The sequence below is a fragment of the Lissotriton vulgaris genome, chromosome 1_1 (genome assembly GCF_964263255.1).
Source record: "Lissotriton vulgaris chromosome 1_1, aLisVul1.2, whole genome shotgun sequence".
NCBI lineage: Eukaryota > Metazoa > Chordata > Amphibia > Caudata > Salamandridae > Lissotriton > Lissotriton vulgaris.
Window position 1 is genome coordinate 1,585,276,947 of NC_141685.1, and position 15,660 is coordinate 1,585,292,606.

General features: G+C 47.3%; 1 protein-coding gene across 2 annotated transcripts in view; it reads right to left on the reverse strand.

Moving 5' to 3' along the window:
* The window catches only part of CAPS2 (calcyphosine 2), a 780,299-nt gene that overhangs the window by 535,048 nt on the left and 229,591 nt on the right, over positions 1-15,660 (reverse strand). For both annotated transcript variants that reach the window (XM_086918127.1, XM_086918122.1), the window contains exon 6: positions 5,902-5,943. In XM_086918127.1, coding sequence (XP_086774253.1) covers positions 5,902-5,943 — 42 coding nt within the window. The remainder of the gene's footprint in view (positions 1-5,901; positions 5,944-15,660) is intronic.

Consider the following 15,660-nt stretch of genomic DNA (forward strand, 5'->3'; position numbering starts at 1 on the left):
TTTTCGGGATCATCATATCCAACGAGTGGTTGATTCAGCTTTCCCAGTTCTATATGCTTTCTCCATATTTCCCTTTAAATTGGATTTCATAGTTCCCCCCAGGTTTCCAGGTTAAGCTTTGCCCAGTTCCTTGATGGATTACTAATAGTAGGATGATGATTTTTTATTTGCACTCCAATATTATGTAATGCAAAGGGACTAAAGTAGTGGTCTGACCACGGCATAGTTTTTGGGGAGGATAAAGAAATTTCAGGATCATTGGAAATTAAAGGGTCAAGTATGTGACCTTTGATATGAGTAGAAGAGAAAATGCATTGAGTTTGCTGTAATCCCTCAATTTCCTGTAACAACCTTTTGACATGCAGGAGATTCGTATTATCCAAATGAATATTTAAATCCCAGAGGATAGAAGTATGAGATTTCTTCACTATTAAACTAGCCAAATTGTCTATTAGGATATCCAGGAACTCAGCACAAGGCACTGGGGGCCTATAAATTAGCAAACCTGAGAGAGTATATGTTGGGGTATAAGTGATCGTGAAATGAGAGTTTCACAACCTAATATAGTGAGGGGGCTCATAACACATTTAAATTCATCTCTTGCCAGGATAGCGATACCGCCTTCCACCTTTCCAATCCGATCCTGTCTATATATCTGGAACCCTGAAGGAAGGGCCATAGGATATCTGGGATGGAGCAGTTGTGGAGACAGCTTTCTGTAATAAACAAAACATCAAGGTATTCCCCCTCCAATAGCAGTCGGATTTCTGTTTTGTGCATAGGAAGGGACCAACTATTAACTAATACAAGTTTCCAAGACTTGGTTTCTGCTTGTGTAGTTTGATTTTGTGTGTTACATTTATCCAATACTCTTAGCTCATATTTACAGTGGGTGCAGACTTGCACTCCCCCATACAGCTATCGACTTGCCTACTTTGGTCGCTGAGTTTTCCACAGGGAGTCCTAAATGCCAGTTGTATACTGAATGGGTTTCTGCTGGATTTGGGCAGGGTTTCTGGTCTCTGGTCACTTCGGGCACGGCAGGACGCAGACAGGCTTGCCTGTGGCGCACCAGCAGCGTGCCCGTTGCGCAAGTTCGCTGCCCAGCCTTCATTTTATGTGTGAGGCGTATGCAGACTAGCACGCCAACCTCTAGCACCGACATGTGCACTCTATGGTAGAGAGGGGTAAAACTATCTCTCTACTACTCGGTACCCGTGCGCCCCGTTAAAATGGCTGCAGCTGCGCGGGTGCGCCGCAAGCCCATCTGCGCCTGTCCACGCCTGGACCGCGCCCAGCGCCAGAACCCCTGGACCCCGCGAACGCCACGACACCAGACTCCACTACGACGCCAGAAGCCTCCACACACTCAACGCCGGCAGAAACCACACCTGCTTCCAGGCCACCCCGAAACGGACCCACGGACCATTCTCCTGCTGCACCTGCAGCTTCACCTGCGACAGAACCACCAAACCTCCAAGGACTGGGGACTGGACACAACCACCTCTGCTGCATATTCCTCAAAACCGGGTCCGCACTCAAACATTTCGTCGAGCTCTGGGATCTGCTTGACACCTCCGCCCCAGATGTGGCCTTCCTGACCGAGGCCTGGTGGAACGACTCCTCGGCGCGCGACATCGCCATAGCCATCCCAGACGGCTACAAGTTCACCCATAGGGATCGCCCCCCACGGAACCGGAGGAGGAATAGCCATCGTCTACATGCCCACCCTCAAGGTCGCCACCCACGCAGATGACACCCTCAACACCGCCCAACACCTGCACTTCCGGATCCACACCGACCCCAAAACCACCCTCAGAAGAACACTCATCTACAGACCCGCCGTACCCCGGGCACAGTTCAGCGACTCCATCGCCGACCTCGCCAGCACCCACGCACTCGCCTCCACGGACTACATCTTCCTCAGGGATCTGAACTTCCACCTCGAGAACAAAGACGCCAACTCCGCCACTCTGATGGACAACCTTGCCAACCTCGGCCTCAAAACAACTTGTCACCGCACCCACCCACGCCGCCGGCCACACGCTGGACCCCGTCTTCTCCACAGGCACCCATTTCGCCTTCGACCACACCACCGAACTCCACTGGACCGACCACCGCTGCATTCATTTCACCCTCAAGAAACCAACCACGCACCATCGCACCCAACAGCTGCCTCGCCGCTGCTGGAGCAAAGTCACAGAAGACCGGCTGATCACCACGTTCGCCCAGAACCCACCCACCTACCTCACCAACCCAGACGCCGCAGCCTGCAGCCTCAGACAGTGGATCAACGACTGCACGAACACCCTCGCCCCGCGCAAGAAACCCTCCAACAGCCACCCCAGCAAGAGAACCACCTGGTTCACCGACGTGCTCCAGACCTCCAAACGCACATGCCGGAAACTGGAGAAAATATAGCTCCACAAACGCACACCGAATACCCACGCAGCCAACAAGGACGCCACCCGCAGACATCACCACCTCATCAGATTAGCCTAGAGACCCTCCTTGAAAGACAGCTTGGATAACAATGCACACGACAGCAAAGAGCTCTTCAGCATAGTAAAGGAACTCTCGAACCCCAGCGCGAACGCCAACGACATCCCACCCTCACAAGAACTGTCCGACTCACTAGCCATCTTCTTCCACCGCAAAATCGCTGACATCCACGACCGCCGTGACTACGCCAGACTCCACCTCCCCTGTGAACACCACCAGCACCATCCGCCTGACCTCCTGGTCCAACGTCAACGACAACGAGATACGCAAGGTCATGAACTCCATCCACTCAGGATCTCAGTCAGACCCGTGCCCTCACCACGTATTCAACAAAGCAGATGCAGCCATCGCACCCCAACTACGGAAGGTCATCAACATCTCCTTCAAAACAGCGATATTCCCGAAAAGCTAGAAGCACGCCGAAATTAACGCCCTCCTCAAGAAGCCCTAGGCGGACCCCAAGGACCTCAAGAACTTCCGGCACATCTCCCTGCTCCCGTTCCCGGCAAAGGTCATAGAGAAAATTGTCAACAGGCAATTGGCCCACCACCTGGAAGACAACAACATCTTGGACCCGTCACAGCCCGGATTCAGACGAAACCTCAGCACCGAGACAGCCCCCATCGCCGCCACAGACGACATCAGGCGCCAACTATACAACGGCGAAACATCAGCCCTCATCATCCTAGACCTGTCGGCCGCATTCGACACGGTCTGCCATCGCACTCTAAAGACACGTCGCCTAGTAGCCGGAATCCAAGAGAAGGCCCTTGACTGGACCACGTCCTTCCTCTCCAGCAGAACCCAGAGCGTCCGCCTCCCACCCTTCCGATCCGAAGCCACCGACATCATCTGCGGCGTCCCCCAGGGCTCAGCCTGACGCTTTTCAGCATCTACATGGCCCCCCTCAAACAAGTGGCCCACCATCACAACCTCAACATCATCTCCTACGTCGACGACACCCAGCTCATCCTCTCCCTCACCAAAGACCCACATGCCGCCAAAACTGACCTCCACAAGGGAATGAAGGCCGTCGCCGACTGGATGAGGAGCAGCCGTCTGAAGCTGAACTTGGACAAGATGGAGGTACTCATCCTCGGACCCACCCCCTTAGCCTGGGATGGCTCCTGGTGGCCGACCACACTGGGAACAGCACCAACACCCACAGACCATGCACAAGACCTAGGGTTCATCCTAGACTCCTCTCTCTCCTTGTCCAAACAGGTCAACTCCATCTCCTCCTCCTGCTACAACACTCTCTGCAAGCTCCGCAGGATCTACAAGTGGATCCCGACTGAAACAAGAAAAACTGTGACACAGGCCCTCGTCAGCAGCAGACTGGACTACGGCAACGCACTCTATGCAGGAATCCTGAAACAAGAAAAACTGTGACACAGGCCCTCGTCAGCAGCAGACTGGACTACGGCAACCCACTCTATGCAGGAATCCCAGCCAAACACCTACGACGACTATAAAGCATCCAAAACACCTCCGCCCGACTGATTGTCAACGTCCCCCGCTGCAGCCACACGACCCCCCACCTGAGAGAAGAACACTGGCTACCCGTCGACAAGAGGATCACCTTCAAGCTCCTCACCCACACACACAAAGCTCTCCACAATGCCGGACCAGCCTACCTTAACAGCAGACTCAGCTTCTACACCCCCACCCGCCAGCGCCGCTCCGCCAGCCTCGCCCTCGCCGCTGTCCCCCGCATCCAACTAACGACCTCCGGCGGCAGATCCTTCTCCTACCTCGCCGCCAAGACCTGGAACACCGTCCCTACCTACATACGGCAGACACAAGACCTACTCGGCTTCAGAAGACTCCTCAAGACCTGGCTCTTCGAGCAGTAGCACCCACCTCCTCCCCACAGCGCCTTGAGACGCTCACGGGTAAGTAGCACGCTCTACAAGCACTCTGATTGATTGATTGATTGATAGAAGGCTCTTGTTTTCGCCATCACTCCCCAAGACTAGTAAGTCTGAACAGTTAAAAATATTTTTAAAAACTTGAAAAGGATTGGGACTGCCTCACGATGACCAAGCAAGTGAACGCCGTCTTATCATCCTGTTTCAACACCCTGCGCATGCTCCGAAAGATCTTCCGATGGATCCCCACGGAAACCAGGAAGACGGTCACACAGGCCCTCATCACCAGCTGTCTGGACTACGGGAACACCCTCTACGCTGGAACCACAGCCAAACTCCAGAAAAGACTCCAGCGTATTCAGAACGCCTCAGCACGACTCATCCTGGACATCCCCCGACGTAGCCACATCTCTGCCCACCTGAAAGACCTTCACTGGCTCCCCGTCAACAAGAGGATCACGTTTAGACTCCTCACCCACGCACACAAGGCTCTCCACGACATGGGCCCGAAGTACTTCAACAGCCGCCTCACATTCTACTAACCCGCCCGCCAGCTCCGATCCGCCAGCCTCGCCCTCGCCTCCGTCCCACGAGTTCGGAAATCCACCGTTGGAGGAAGATCCTTCTCCTACCTGGCAGCCAAGACATGCAACTCCCTCCCCACTCTCCTACGGCTGACCCAGGACCATCTCTCCTTCAGGAAACAACTCAAGACCTGGCTGTTCGAACAGTAGCGACCCCCCCTCTGCGCCTTGAGACCCTCACGGGTGAGTAGCGCGCAATATAAATGTTGATGATTGATTGATTGATTAATAAAAACAGCGTGACAGCCTTTCAAGTAGTGATACTTCTCAGCCTATTCAGAGAACACTCACCACACGTTTACACACAGCAAAAATAGAGAAATTATGTGCATTTTAACAGCAGTGAACAAAGGATTCGTGCGAAGGATCACGTAGTCCTTGTGGAAGGCAGAAAAGGGCTCTAAAAAGTACATAATCTTTAAATCATTTCACTGGGAGAGGTAAGGTAATCGAAAAAAGAAAAAGAATGGTCCACATTACGAGTTTAGTATCATAAGTGATTGTATGCTCAAAAGTTGTCAAAGACAGAAAGCACAAGATGTAATTCTACATAGAGTCTTCCAGGCAAAAGGACACAGACTCAGTTCTTGTAGGAACCCTTCAGAGCATAATATGACCTGCCTGAATTAGTTTATATTACAAAATAAACCAGCTGGGAAAAAAATTCTCACATAAGCACCAATCCAGTTACTTGATGTTTTTTTTTTATTTTCCATTGGCCATTGACAAATTGCAGGATAGACATCTTGTTGATATCCGCTTACACAATCTGGGATTTTTTTTTTACAGCACATGCTTCACATATTAAATTTTATCTACCCTCCCACTTCATGGTTTGTCGACCAAGCTCGACAAAGAATTCAAAATATAAATTGTCATTAAAATCTATGGCTACGGGAACATTTCAATATGTTCATATCTGCAATATAAAAATGTCAGATTACCTCCATTTTCCTCTCACTGGTTTTTTTTACCCCCTGCGGAACCTTTGAAATAATAAAGAAAAATGAAATCATTTAAAAACTTCGGTCATTGACACATTTAATTTTGCATACAATATATATATTTTTGTTACAAAAAGCTGTTTGAAGTAATTATAAATATTAAAAACAACCACTTTCCCTGCCTTCCAAACAGTTGCGCTGAATGACAAGACAGAGGCGAAAGGTTAGGTATAGCTCAAGCAACAAAAATATTGGTGACTTGAGAATAGAAGTTTGTGCAACTGATGTAGAATTCATGTACACTCTACCTCCTCATGTATTTCCTTAACACGTTTATTCTGCAAAGGCAATTTTGTATGCATCCATAAATATTTGATTCATTAATTCCAACTCAAACCGAACATTAGAAAATCTTACTATTTATAAATGTAACTAAACACCCATAAATCAAACTGTGAAAAACTGAAAAATGTTCTCTTCACAAAACATCTAATTTAAGACGTTCTTCTCTAGCCATCAATGTATCTTAAACTAGAAGTCCCTTTTTACTCTTTCTTTTATCCATGACCCTACTCCTCATCTAGTCTCACTTTATTGTATAGCACCACCCACAATGTATTTGAATGTTGTAGCTTATTATATGGATTGGTAAAGTATATCCACTTCACCATGTTTTATGTACAGTCTACTGATACCTTCCAGTAGACAGTGTTCTATATGAATGCTTTAGTAAATAAATATACCACACAACGTTGATGCTTAATCGGCTACATAAGGAACTACACATTACAATATATATTTCAATAGCTTAGAAGTACCGAGGTCATCTATTTTTGAGGATTCTAGCTGACAGCTGTTAATTGATGAGTTGCCACCTCTGATTATGAAGAGTTATAAAACAAAATGAGAGGAAAGCAAAGCATTTGATTTTCCTACGGAGGCCTTTTGCCCTTAAATCCATGGGAATGGTAACTTTAATCTTGTGCAGCGTGGAATGAAAAATGTATCAGCTTTCGGCAACATGGGGATTACATTATGATCCAAGCACATATCCTCTAATGCACTGAGTTCCATGTAGCGAGAAACTGCATATATATCCAATATATCCTTTGTAAAATACATATCTGGAACAGCATTAAACACCAATAGATCTAAATAATGCATATGTAGAAAGGACGTTTTGACTTTTGAGTACATTTCGAAACTCCACAAAGTAAAATACCACTTGTTATTTAAAGACAGCACTGGGGAGGGAATTTGACAAAGGAATATGATGTTGGGTCACTTCCAGTTCGGATTTTTAGTTAGCCACTTGCCACCAAACTTACCCAGAAGCCTCTGAGCTGCAGCGACCATTTCCTCAGAGGAGATTGGTGTAGCACCACAGAAGAAGCCAGAAAGCCCTACACACTGAGGCCACCAGGCCTGGGCTAGTGCCTGCAGGAGAAGCGTGAAAGAGTACAGGTTGTCCAGGAACGAAAATGTATCCATATATGGAACTAATCACCATAAGCCAGCTGATGAGATGAGTTGTAAGGAGCAAGTTAATTTAAGGAGGTAAAGAAGGCCACCAGCAGGTGAAGTGCCTGCGCTACCTGCGTGGCGAGCAGATCCCACATATGTAGCATACTGGTAAGTGGCCAGGCCAGCTATCATGCAGATCAGATACCCATCTCATACGGGATGAGGGATCTACTGGCTACCTCAAATGATGTCAATACAGTGGGTGCAGTAGATGTGAAAGCTTATCAAAGACAGTTCTGTAACACTTCCCACTCAATACCTTTTGTACACGTCTGGTGTTTGGATTTGAAAAGTTATAAATAGCTCTGGAGTTCCTCCTACCAACGAAAGTGAGGGGATTTTAGGGAGTAGGAACAAACTGGAAGGTGGGCCGATAAGGTCAGAGCCACCCCTCATTTCTCAAACTCATTGGGTATGGAATGAATCCATAGAGGCTATTATTGCCCATTGCATAAGGGTGCAATAGTGCTTCAAAAAGACTACTAAATTATCAAGAGTATTGAAGCATTGTTGTACCTCATTAAAGTTAGTCAATGGAATGGCAGGTCCAAATTAGGAATCAAAACTGCACTGGAAAAGTTAGTATGAGACATTTATTACACGAGTACTAAGTTTCTATCTGACCAGGGCAGGTAAACCACGTTTACCACAAAACTTTTTCCCTGCAGGGAATTACAATGCTGTAGTTACAACGACCACGTTTTAATTCCGCATACCATTACTCCGCAAGTTGGAACAACGACTTGCGGAGGGGGGAGAAGGTGTTGGATTTAAAATCCTTACAACAAGGGGCAGTGAGATAAATAACGGTGATGGATCAAGCCCTGATCTTTGGACTGGGTAAGAGTGGTCTGCTTAATTCAGACACTCTGTTCATCACCACCCCCTTTTCTGTATCGTTTTTGGCCACTATAGGTGTGGCAGGGTATACTCAGACATGAGTCCCTTTCTCACTGCTCCATCAGGATTCAAGCAAGCCGGGCCGAAGAGGCTGAAATGCCAGAAACCGGTCCCCGGTAGCTTGTCTCCTTTCTGGTGAAGAATTGGCTTGGTAGTTTGGTCTGCCCTGTTCCCATGATGCACTGGGCCAGGGACAGACTGATTTGCATATAGCCAGGTTCTGAGCTGGGATGGGGCAGTGAGATAAATAACGGTGATGGATCAAGCCCTGATCTTTGGACTGGGTAAGAGTGGTCTGCTTAATTCAGACACTCTGTTCATCACCACCCCCTTTTCTGTATCGTTTTTGGCCACTATAGGTGTGGCAGGGTATACTCAGACATGAGTCCCTTTCTCACTGCTCCATCAGGATTCAAGCAAGCCGGGCCGAAGAGGCTGAAATGCCAGAAACCGGTCCCCGGTAGCTTGTCTCCTTTCTGGTGAAGAATTGGCTTGGTAGTTTGGTCTGCCCTGTTCCCATGATGCACTGGGCCAGGGACAGACTAATTTGCATATAGCCAGGTTCTGAGCTGGGATGGGGCAGTGAGATAAATAACGGTGATGGATCAAGCCCTGATCTTTGGACTGGGTAAGAGTGGTCTGCTTAATTCAGACACTCTGTTCATCACCACCCCCTTTTCTGTATCGTTTTTGGCCACTATAGGTGTGGCAGGGTATACTCAGACATGAGTCCCTTTCTCACTGCTCCATCAGGATTCAAGCAAGCCGGGCCGAAGAGGCTGAAATGCCAGAAACCGGTCCCCGGTAGCTTGTCTCCTTTCTGGTGAAGAATTGGCTTGGTAGTTTGGTCTGCCCTGTTCCCATGATGCACTGGGCCAGGGACAGACTAATTTGCATATAGCCAGGTTCTGAGCTGGGATGGGGCAGTGAGATAAATAACGGTGATGGATCAAGCCCTGATCTTTGGACTGGGTAAGAGTGGTCTGCTTAATTCAGACACTCTGTTCATCACCACCCCCTTTTCTGTATCGTTTTTGGCCACTATAGGTGTGGCAGGGTATACTCAGACATGAGTCCCTTTCTCACTGCTCCATCAGGATTCAAGCAAGCCGGGCCGAAGAGGCTGAAATGCCAGAAACCGGTCCCCGGTAGCTTGTCTCCTTTCTGGTGAAGAATTGGCTTGGTAGTTTGGTCTGCCCTGTTCCCATGATGCACTGGGCCAGGGACAGACTAATTTGCATATAGCCAGGTTCTGAGCTGGGATGGGGCAGTGAGATAAATAACGGTGATGGATCAAGCCCTGATCTTTGGACTGAGTAAGAGTGGTCTGCTTAATTCAGACACTCTGTTCATCACCACCCCCTTTTCTGTATCGTTTTTGGCCACTATAGGTGTGGCAGGGTATACTCAGACATGAGTCCCTTTCTCACTGCTCCATCAGGATTCAAGCAAGCCGGGCCGAAGAGGCTGAAATGCCAGAAACCGGTCCCCGGTAGCTTGTCTCCTTTCTGGTGAAGAATTGGCTTGGTAGTTTGGTCTGCCCTGTTCCCATGATGCACTGGGCCAGGGACAGACTAATTTGCATATAGCCAGGTTCTGAGCTGGGATGGGGCAGTGAGATAAATAACGGTGATGGATCAAGCCCTGATCTTTGGACTGGGTAAGAGTGGTCTGCTTAATTCAGACACTCTGTTCATCACCACCCCCTTTTCTGTATCGGATTTAAAATCCAACACCTTCCCTACTGTCAGCATAGACTGGAGTTGGAATAGTACATTATACTATTCCAACATCCAGCGCCCCCCCCTTGTGGAGTAATGGTATGCGGAATTACAACGCGGTTGTTGTAACAACCGCGTTGTAATTCCCTGCTGGGAAAAAGACAGCATGATAACGAGATATATTCGTCCAGGGCAAACAGATACATTTAGGACATAATATGTGCAAAGCTCTATGTAACCATAAATCTACTGTGAAGGCAGGAGTCAGAAAAGGTACGACTGAAATTTTTGGGACTAAAATCCCCCATTTATTAGGATATTCTAGTCTCCAGGAAACTGCCTGCCACTACTAAAATGAATTTGTTTGCAATGGGGCTAATTTAAAGCGAGTCCTAGGTCACACAGTGTGTTGCAAATCAAATTAAGAAGTCTTGGGATGGCCTTACTCAACCAATTTCCAAAGTAAGGATATGTATTTATTCCACTGAGTTTGTACCATGAAAAGGACTTTTTTTAGTATCTTTATTAAGCAGCAAAAGAACCTCATCCAACAAACCCACCTCCCACTCTCCCCCCACCCCCAATCCCGGCATGACTACATATGCGTAATACACCTGGTGATAGTACATTGTGACACATGACATTGCTCTTTAACGATCTCAGCTTTCCCACCACATATAGACAGCTCGTTATTACAAGAAGTCACTGCATGTCTAGATTCCCAAGGAGGTACCCCGTTAGAGAGGCCCAGAATTCCTTAGGGCACGAGGCCTCGGGAAGCTCCTCCACGTAAAAATCCAACTGATCCCTGCAGTATAGCAGGTCGCGGATCCACCTCTAAACAGTCGGAACAGATTTCGCTCCCCAACACTGCGCTACGGCCCGCTTGGCGAACAAAGTGGAAATGGCCAACAGCTGCCTATTGCAGGGTTCAAGCTTCTGTACCCAGCCCCAACAGGCATATAGCAGGCACACACTCAACAGTTTCCATTACAACATCTGTAAACACGCGCGTGACCTTCAACCAGAAGTTATATATTCCAGTGCAATTCCGGGCAAGATGCATAAAATCTGCATCAGCCTGCCCACAGCACACACAGCGTGCATGTTCACGCAAGCCAAACCTTCGCAATTGAAGCGGTGTAAAATAGAGATGATTTATGTATTTGAAATAAATTATGTGAAGGTTTCGGTTCGCCGTCGAGCACCCAGTTCATGTACAGCAGAATTTTCAGGCATCTAACAATAATGTGCTGCACAAGACAGCATTCCAATTGTTGTAGGAGGGGTGTCGCTGAGATCAATCTCCCTAAGAGACGCGTTGTACAGTTTGGTGATCAGGCCCCTGCGTTCCGCACTCGCCAGCCCCGCCCGCGGTGCCAGAAATGTACGTGGCTCGGCCAGGTATGCTGGGTAAACATCGCAAATTGCCTGCCGCACCCGCACATACGTGAAATTCAGCATCAGCACCAGCGTCGCTTCCGCCCTGTAGGTTCGTCAGTGACCAGAAATGGCCCTGGCTATACAAGCCACCCAGTTTGGTAATCCCCACCTTTCCCAGTGCCTTCAAGGCCGCCGGTTCTTGTGCAGCAGAGATGCCAGGGTGTGTTGCTAGTGGCAACGTTGGGGCATATAAATAATCCAGATGTACTCTCTTAGCTAGAGTTTTTCATAGCCAGGCTGTGCAGTGCTCGCGCCCCCCCCCCCCCCCCCCTGCCACCTGTCAAGGCTGCCGCAACCAGAGGCAACGAGAGCACTGAATCCGCCTCAACAGCCGTATGTGGCAGGAACATCTGTGGATAGTACCAAAAATGCTCATTCTGCGCCTAGGCGCATAAGTAATACAGGCGCAAGTAAGGGGCCTCAAAACCACTGTGCTCAAACGATTGCACCTTTTGGGAACAAAAGGGGTTAGGTCCTTTATGTGGTGAGGGCTAGACCTAATATCAATAGTGAACAACACAAAGTACCCAAACCACAGTGACTCAATACGTTTTTTTGATACAGGGTAAGAAACCAATTTATTGTCGCTTCCCTAGACACCATTATTTTGTGTCAATCATTTTGTATTTTTTATATTTTCAAAGAATTGCTGATAGAAAAAGACATGGATTGCAAATATTTACAAGGCTAAACAAACTTTAACAAACATTAAAGGCAAAGACTATTTACACATTTAGAAACCATTATGTCACACTTTAGAAAGTATTCTCACATCAGACATTAAATAAAACAATTATTGAAAAAATAATACAAACATTTTTATCACAAATAACAAAAAACTTGCAAACACTGAATGAGAGAAACTAGGGGTTGGGAGGATAGAATATAAGTAATTAAATGACTTATATATATTTTAATGCTGGACCAGCCGGTCCTAGCTTTTGTACAACAATGATACTTTGTATCTCCCAAACAACACTGCCGACGCGTTTCTAGACCAGACTGGAGTCACTGGTCTGTCATCAGGGGTGTATGTGTCTTGTACCTGTAGGATACTTAAGCAATGTTTTGCTTAGTCTAGTGTGTGGGCTCCTTGTTACCATGAAGTAGCTATAATGACGGTGTGCGCTACATACCAAGGCTGCTCAATGTAGAATTTCAGAGGAGGTCTTTAGGAGGTCCGTTTAAATGAATAGCGTGGCCGAACAGAGAAGCCTAGAAAGATTTTAAGGATGTTTTTTAATTACATGATTGATTCATTCAATATGCTAGTGGCGGAGTCAGTTTGGGGAAGTGAAAGCGTACCTTTTACTTTGGGTAGTGCCGAGTGCTGGCTGGATCCATTAGGAGCGGCGTAACCATCAATTTGGATTCTGAGATATGGGAGAGATTGGCATTCCGAGGCTTAGCGGCGTGCAAATGGTGTTTCACACTCGCTTGGAGAATTCGAAGAAAGGTTGCCTACCTTGATTTCATCTCTCGTTTGCGCATGAAAGGGGTTGTTAATTTCAGCGTTCTAAAGGGAAAAACAAAGCGCGACCTTAGTGGGATGTTCTTGCTAGTTTAGCGCTAGGCGAGCGCGTGTTAGTGCAAATGGGGCAAATACCTGTAGCTGGAGCTGCTGCTCTGTGCTGCTGGATTCAAATTTCTCTCAATAAAGATGGCCGCCGCTGTTTCCTGTTTGTTATATGCAGAAACTGTGCTGATGCATTATGGGGCATGTAGTCCCATAAATCGCAATTACTTAAAAAAAAAATTGTTATTGTCAGAAAAATCATGAGTAGGTGCTGGGCATATTATCGTCAACACCTTATCGTAGTTTGGAAGTAATGGGTATATCACTCCCAAATATTTGATGTATTGTTTGTTTTAAGGCAAAGAATGACTCTGCTAGGATGTGCTAGCGTTTTGGGTATTTTACAGAACAGTGGTCCCTACTTATGAACAAAATAGGTTTCAAGCAAATAATCAAAACACCTAATAAGTGTAGTGTTTATTGTCCAGCCGGACAAAAAGCTTTTAATTAAGCGTATTAATTCAAAATAGACCAAAAATGTAAGAGCAACAAAATAACAAGTGGGCACAGCCGTGACCCACAACATATAAGACAGAACAACGAAAGCAATGGCCACAGGGCAAAGCTACAATAGGTCTGTGAACTTGTATTCAGTAATTACAGACATGAATTTTTCAAAAAACACAACCTTGCTTTTTTACAATATTTCTGTATCATATTGCATAGGGTTTTTTTTAGGTGGCTTCTCGGGGCCAGGGACCTATTCTCATGAGATAGAGGACCAAGACCAGCGGGCAAACAAGGGATGTCTAACCGGTGCAAATCAGGACAGATGTGATTAGATATGCGCTATCTCAGACAGGTTATTCAAACCAGTCTGTGCACTGTTAAATTTTAAAATCAGATACGCTTCCTTTTGTAACAGAACGCGCTCGACGTCGTGGCATTTTGACCTGGAATTCATAGTGTACAGAACAGGCCATTTGAATTCTTGTTCATTGTGGGACTTCTCACAGAAATGCTCCATCATTGGAGCAGACATCACCTTTTTCTTAATTCGCGATCGGTGCTGGTTTATTCTTTGGTTGACTTGCTGACTGGTTTTTCCAATGTAAATTAATTAGCACGGACATAGAATCATGTACACAACGTTCTTTGTTCTGCAATTAGAAAATTCTTTGTGCTTCCACTTGATCGCATGATGTAAAAACTCGTCGCCTTCTATTGTGCTGAAGCAGGCGACGCAGTTACCACACTTGTGGTGGCCCTCGATAGGCTTGAGATTCCATTGCGCCAATAAGTCGCTCTTGGGCTTAGGAATAACCACATCAGCTCGGATGAGTTCCTGGCGAATGCTGCGTTTTTTTCTGTAGGCAAAAATGGGTTTGGGGAACGGGCAGCTCAACCCCTCCAACAAATGCCAATTTCTTAATACAGCCTGTCTTAGTTTGTGTGTGTCCGGGCAGAAGGTGGTGACGCACACAAGTTTCTCCAAACTTGCGCGCTGTTTGATTTGTAATAAACATTCTCTAGGCGTATATTTGGCACGCTTAAGAGAATGTTTGAGGAGCTTCCGTGGATAACCAAGCTCTTGCATATCACAGCAAAATGCTTGGGCATGCAGCTCATAGTCTTGTATTTCTGAGCAATTCCGTCTTATTCTTAATAATTGCCCATAGGGTAAGTTAGCTTTTAGACTGCGGGGATGTGCACTCCTGTGGTGTAAAATCGTGTTTCTGTCAGTGTCTTTCCTGAACAATGTTGTTGTTCACAAACGGTTGCACCAGCACACTCCAACTGCAGTGGGATCTATTACCCCCGCCTCAGACAAACGTTAGCAGGGTCGACTGCAGCATATTAAACATACACGACATTCAAGCGAATGGCAATATTAACGAACAAGTAAAGCAGCTCGGGTAAAAAAGTCATTTTTATGACTGCTATGCGATCCGCCCAGCGCGCAGCTTCTTCGGAGATCGTGTTAACGGCACGGCCATAATTATCAGTGATCACTACCTCTGGGTCGCTGTGTAGCCATACACCCACGTGCTTCACCAGGTCGATTGAACACTGCAGGGGAAAATCTAGTTCCATCTCCCTGGCGCCAGCTGTCAGCGGGAACACAGTGGACTTATCCCAGTTGATGCCCAGTCCAGAGTATCATTTGAACTGGACATACTCACACAGCAGTTCCAATAGATATATGGCAGGTTCGCAGACAGAGCAGCATATCATCTGCATACATCGATACCACTAAAGGCCGCTGTCAAAACCACTGCATGCCCTGGTATGTCCCTGGCGCAACTTGCACGCCAACGGCTCAAGGGCAAGCGCAAAGAGCATGGGCGACAGGGGGTACCCCTGCTGCGTGCCACATTTGATGGGGAAGGCGGCAGATACTCAGCCATTCACACGAATCCGGGCGACTGGTGCCGTGTACAGAAGATAAATCCACTTTTTAAAAAAAGGTGGCAAGTCCATCCGCAGCAGGACGGTAAACCTATACTCCCACTTGGGAGTATCAAACGTATTGGTGGCATCGAGGAACACTGCCACCGCCTGACAATCCCCCTCGAAATAGTGTAATGTAGAAAAGATAGAGCGGAGGGCACGAACCCTGGCTTGTCCGGGAGTACAAGATTGAGGGCTGAAGTC